General features: G+C 43.1%; 2 protein-coding genes across 2 annotated transcripts; both read left to right on the top strand.

Annotated features, from left to right (window-relative positions):
• Nucleotides 1-1,024: 1,024 nt before the first annotated feature.
• LOC139123321 (uncharacterized) lies at nt 1,025-2,490 on the top strand. Its single transcript, XM_070689476.1, has 2 exons — nt 1,025-1,159; nt 1,351-2,490. Exons 1-2 carry the CDS (start codon nt 1,025-1,027, stop codon nt 2,488-2,490), a joined length of 1,275 nt encoding a protein of 424 aa, XP_070545577.1.
• Nucleotides 2,491-2,554: 64 nt separating this feature from the next.
• On the top strand, nt 2,555-4,343 carry LOC139123320 (uncharacterized). The gene is made up of 2 exons (XM_070689475.1): nt 2,555-2,893; nt 3,258-4,343. Exons 1-2 carry the CDS (start codon nt 2,555-2,557, stop codon nt 4,341-4,343), a joined length of 1,425 nt encoding a protein of 474 aa, XP_070545576.1.
• The last annotated feature ends 1,122 nt before the right edge of the window (nt 4,344-5,465 follow it).

The raw sequence follows: 5,465 nt of genomic DNA, 5'->3' as shown, positions 1-5,465 counted from the left end.
TGAAGATAAGATTACCACAGGGAGAGATGATACAGCAAGACTCGTGCTTTGAAGGAAAGAAGAAGAAAGGTTACTTCTTGAAAGTAATGGAGAGGCTAGACTAGGTCGCAAAACTAAATGTGTGTATTGCAGTTAAGAAGATCATTCGAATAATGGCTGTATCAGAGTACTGGATGTGGCCACCAAGAGAGCAATACTGCGAAGAAACAGAACGGGTTTCAACTGTACAGGATTTGGCCATTTTGCAGTTAACTGTAGATCCAGGGACGATGCAAGAATTGTAAAGGAAAGCATCGTACATCAATTTGTGACAAAAGGAAATCAACGCTCAATGTGTCGGACAATACCAAAGTACAAAAGGGATTGAGCTCAGTGATGGATCATGCCTCAGCATTACATGCCACTGTTATTGCCAAAGTGGGGAAGGAGAAAGTTCGAGTCATGTTTGACACAGGTGCAGGGAGTTCATACATATGCTCAGACTTGATCACAAAACTGCACTTGAAGCCAGCGAAGACAGAACAACGTTGTATTGAGCAGAGCAGTATGGCACTGTAAGGAAGATTGTTGAGGTGTACAGTATCACATTACAGTCCTTAGCAGTTGATGGTTTCTCATTCAATGTGGAGTGTGTGAATGCTGAGAAAGATATATTAACCCACCTGCCTAACCCAGGCATTCCTGCATTGAAGAAACAACACAGACGACTCAGCCGGTTACATTTCAGCGAGGAAGAGACAACGGATGTTTCAATGCCAGTTCACATTGTATTAGGAGTGGCAGACTACCAGAGGATTCGCACGACAGACCCTAGGAGAGTGCAGCAATTCACGAAGAGTTCAAGAAACAGTTGACTAGGGCAGAGAGTGGATACTATGAAACAAAACTACCTTGGAAAGAAGATCATGTTCCACTTCCTACAAATAAGAGCTTGTGCACAGCTCGGCTATACAGCACAACAAAGAGACTAGAGAAAATCGGGAGATTAGAAGAGTACGATGAAATCATGAGAGAACAAATCAACATGGGAGTGATTGAGCCTGTACCAGCCAATCAAACGGGGGAGATAGTACATTATGTCCCACATCAAGCCGTCATTCGAGATAAGGCAGAAACAACAAAGATGAGAATAGTGTATGACTGCTCAGCGAGAGCCAACGTGAGAAGCCCTTCACTCAATGACTGCCTAGAGACAGGGCCACCACTACAACCACTCTTGTTTGACATCATTGCAAGAAATCGCATGCGAAAGTTCTGTATCACAGGAGATATTCAGAAAGCTTTCCTGCAAATCAGAGTGCACAAACAAGACAGGGATGCACTGCGAGTTCTGTGGTACAACACCTACAGGATCGTGAGGTGACAGAGTACAGATTCACACGAGTGATCTTTGGAGCGACGTCAAGTCCATATATTCTCGGTGTAACATTGCAGAAGCACATTGAGGACTATGAACAGGAATATCCAGCAACAGTACACAGCTTGCTGGAAGATACATATGTTGACGATATTCAAGGTGGTGGAAACAAAGAAGATGATGTTGCGACTTTCAAGGCAGAGTCCACTAAAATACTGTCAGAGGGTGGTTTCAATCTTCACAAATGGCATAGCAACATCGATCACCTCAGCGCAGAGAACGACAAGCAGGAAGAAGATACTTACACAACAAGGTTTCTTGACAACACATCTAGCAATGAGACAAAGATTTTAGGTATTCCATGGAACAAGGAGGAGGACACATTGACGATCAGTTTTGAATCATGTCAGAAGAGCAGTGAACCAATCACTAAAAGGAAGATGTTAGCTGATATCAACAGCATCTTTGACATACTTGGATGGAGTTCTCCAGTTACTATCACTGTGAAGTTGATCTTCAGTGAAGTGTGCCTTCTTCAGCTACATTGGGATGAGGAAATTCCAGATGAAATTCAACGGAAATGGCAGATGTGGGTAAACAGCTTGCAGCGTACACCAACCATAACTGTACCACGCTGTGTGTTCACTGGCAACCCAACACATTATGAGATGCATGGATTTGCTGACGCAAGCAAGACTGCTGTTTGTGCTGCAATATACATCGTTGCGTATGAGAACTCAACACCGGTCAGCCAGAATCTACTCACAGCTAAAGCGAGAATAGCTCCTAAACACATGAGCATTCCAAGGTTTGAGTTGAAAGCTGCACATACCCTAGCCAAACTACAGAATAACGTCAGCAAAGCCTTGGCCAATTTCCCCATCACAGCTTGTCACAGTTGGGTAGACAGCACCACTGTTTTACACTGGCTGTCTAACCGTGGAGAATGGTCAACATTTGTGCGCAATCGGGTCAAGAAGATTGGCGAGCTGACAGAGTATAAGTGGAGATATGTGCCAACAGCAGAAAATCCAAGCGACCTGGGAACTAGAGGGTCAGCACCAAGTCGACCTGGGACGATGTGGTCGACAAGGGCCAAGCTGGCTCTCAAGGCCAAGCTGGCTCTCAAGTGAAGGTGACAGACCAGTTCAACCAGAGATTTCCGAGTCAGAGGGAGCCAAGTCAGAGAAAAAATCAATGAAGAAAAGAGAAGTGATGCTTCTACTGGAAGATGCAACTCAGAATGAGATGAAAGCATGGTCACAAGAGCTTCTGAGCAAGTTCAAATTCTGGAAGCTTCTACGCATAACGTCATATATGAAGCGTTTCATAGATGGCTGTAAGGGGATGAGACGAGTTGGCCCACTCACTAAATCAGAGATCACAGCATCAGAGAAGATATGGATCCACATAACACAGCAAACAAACGACATGACTTCAGATGTCACATTAGCAGCAGATGAAGATGGAATACTGAGGTGTCATGGCAGAGTTCCAGGTTACAACCCTATCTTCATCCCAAGAAGATCTGCCCTGGCAAGACGTATCATTGAGCACTGCCATCTTCAGACATTACACGGGGGAGTTGCAACAACAATGAGTAACACTGGGCAAAATGTTTGATATACAACAATATATATACATATGCTGATTCTGTACATGTGTCAAATACGTTCAGTATACAGTACGTATGCTAACAAAATGCAAAACTACAGTGTACACTTAGTGTGTAAAGATCTGCATTACGTATACTCATGATTTGCATAGAAATGCGCTACGCACATCAACGTATTGAAATGTTCCATATACAAAGATATACGCTGCATATGCAATTAGTATTCTGTTCCATATACATCAATATACGTAAATATGCTAAACGCATATCAAGCATTTTGTCCAGTGTGAGATCAGAGAGAAATACTGGATCCCAAAGCTACGATCCATAGTCAAATCTATACGACACGAATGCAGCTACTGTGCGAAGTATCGTGCAAAGGTGTTAGATGCTCCAGCTACATCAGCCCTGCCCACCTACAGAACGGTATTCACTGAGCCGTTCGATGTGACAGGTGTGGACTTTGCAGGGCCACTGATGTACAAATCAGAAAAGTATGAGACCAGAAAGGCTTACATTGCCCTCTTCACGTGTGCCAGCACCAGAGCTGTGCATCTTAAGCTTTGCAGAGACCTGTCTGTGAATGAATTCAAGCGACAGTTGAAGGAGTTTGTTGCACGGAGAGGATCACCAAGAGTCATGGTGAGCGACAACGCCAAGACCTTCATCGCGACCAAACGGTGGTTGTCGACGTTGCAAAAGGATGAAGATTTGTTCAACTATTTGACAACACATAACATAGAGTGGAAGTTCAACATGTCACGTTCTCCATGGTGGGGTGGATTCTTTGAACGACTCATCGGCATCATGAAGAGAAGTCTGTCGAAAGCTATAGGAAGAGCACTACTGAAATTTGAAGAGCTTGAGGAAGTTCTGCTCGATGTGGAGACGTTCATGAACAACAGACCATTGTGCTATATGGAAGAAGACTTCGAGCAAGTAGTGATCACCCCAAACCTGCTGTTGCGTGGACAACCAGCGCGGTTTCTGGAGGAGAGCATCGATGACATGGATGACTCGAGAGATGTGATGAGCAAGCGTCTGAAGTACTTAAGATCCTGCAGAGAAACCGTTCGCAAACGTTGGTTGAATGAGTACCTTCACGCCTTGCAGGAACGTTACAGCAAGAGGATTGAAGCAAAGGATCAGGAGTTACCAAGAAAGAACTCTATTGTTCTACTCAAGGACACGACCAAGAATCGAGCAAATTGGAAGATAGGACGGATTGTAGACAACATAGTGGGTAAGGATGGAGTGATAAGAGGATACAAGATCCGGACAGGCAGTGGCTATGTTGTTGAGAGGCCACTCCAGTTGGTGTGTGATCTGGAAGTCAGCGGAACTAACGACACAACAGGGTTGGCACTATAGCTGAACCAGAAGCTGACCCTGTGATTAACCAGACATGCACTTCAGCTGATGAAGAGGAAAGATCTCAACCAACCAAGAGTTGAGACGCCCTGCTCGGCGAGCAAAGACTGCTGCGGTAGATCGCCTTGTTGGTGTCATTGCTAACGAGAATGAGGACGATTAGGAAACCTCTATATTAAAGTTAAAATAACTTTAATAGGGGGAGGGTGTGGAAAACCTACCGACTTTATTATTGTTATTTGTTGTTGTTTAGACCAAAACTTAATTCTGTTTATTGTTGTTTACCGCGTTTATTTTGATTCCGGAAATTTGGCAAAATATGACATACTACAGTCGATGCTTTGAACGCTTACTGCGCATGACATCAACAGAGACTTTTCTAGAGCTTGGACACAGTTATGAGAACCTACGTACAGGCGATGGCTGAACTTTGACCAAAATGCACATTTTTCAGGACACTCATTACTGTGCATGTACTATGATTTATTTGCGCGGACTGTGTTAACATTGACATATTTGTTACAAAGTTTTGAGCAACAGTTTGCTTCATAGTTGAATTTATTCGTGTTATTTTGTCGTGATTCTGGGGTTAAATTCTCATTACTACCAGATTTCCCATCATGCTTTTTGAAACCTACAATGGCAACGCACATGGATGCGGCGTGCTGCTCTGTACTGTGAGTTTAAACGTAATAAACCAATGTTTTATTGTTGATCGAGAACTGTGAGTTTCTTCAGTGTCACTGGGAATGATCGGCGGCCAATATCTCTACACTAAATATTCCCCACACCTTTATGAAATCCACTAGATTGAATCCAAGTTAAAATGTTCAATAAAAAAGTTTTGATTATCTTTTTGTACTAGCAATATCAATGAATTTAGATCCGAGCTCAAATGGTGAGGTCAAATTCCTGTCAAAAGTACTGGTTCAAACGGTGATGGAAAAATATACAATCAGGCCTGCTGTTCTGATATTGAATATTTTTCGGTAACATTTGAATCAGCGATATAATGAGACAAAAAGACAAATTCGTGGTAACTACAGTGAATTTCATTACAGCTTGGAATTACAATGTGCTTGGGTTATTAGAAAAATGTTTCTGGAGATAGAAAATAACGCC

The sequence above is a fragment of the Ptychodera flava genome, chromosome 22 (genome assembly GCF_041260155.1).
Source record: "Ptychodera flava strain L36383 chromosome 22, AS_Pfla_20210202, whole genome shotgun sequence".
NCBI lineage: Eukaryota > Metazoa > Hemichordata > Enteropneusta > Ptychoderidae > Ptychodera > Ptychodera flava.
The sequence above is the reverse complement of the archived record's forward strand: the minus strand, read 5'-3'. Positions and strand labels throughout refer to the sequence as shown.

Bases quoted from the DNA above. Each gene is read 5' to 3' on its own strand.
- LOC139123320 (XM_070689475.1), top strand. From the start codon at position 2,555: ATGAAGAAAAGAGAAGTGATGCTTCTACTGGAAGATGCAACTCAGAAT. The intron at 2,894-3,257 runs GCAAGACGTATC...CATTTTGTCCAG, and splicing joins TCCCAAGAAGATCTGCCCTG to TGTGAGATCAGAGAGAAATA.
- LOC139123321 (XM_070689476.1), top strand. From the start codon at position 1,025: ATGGGAGTGATTGAGCCTGTACCAGCCAATCAAACGGGGGAGATAGTA. The intron at 1,160-1,350 runs GTGAGAAGCCCT...CAACACCTACAG, and splicing joins ACTGCTCAGCGAGAGCCAAC to GATCGTGAGGTGACAGAGTA.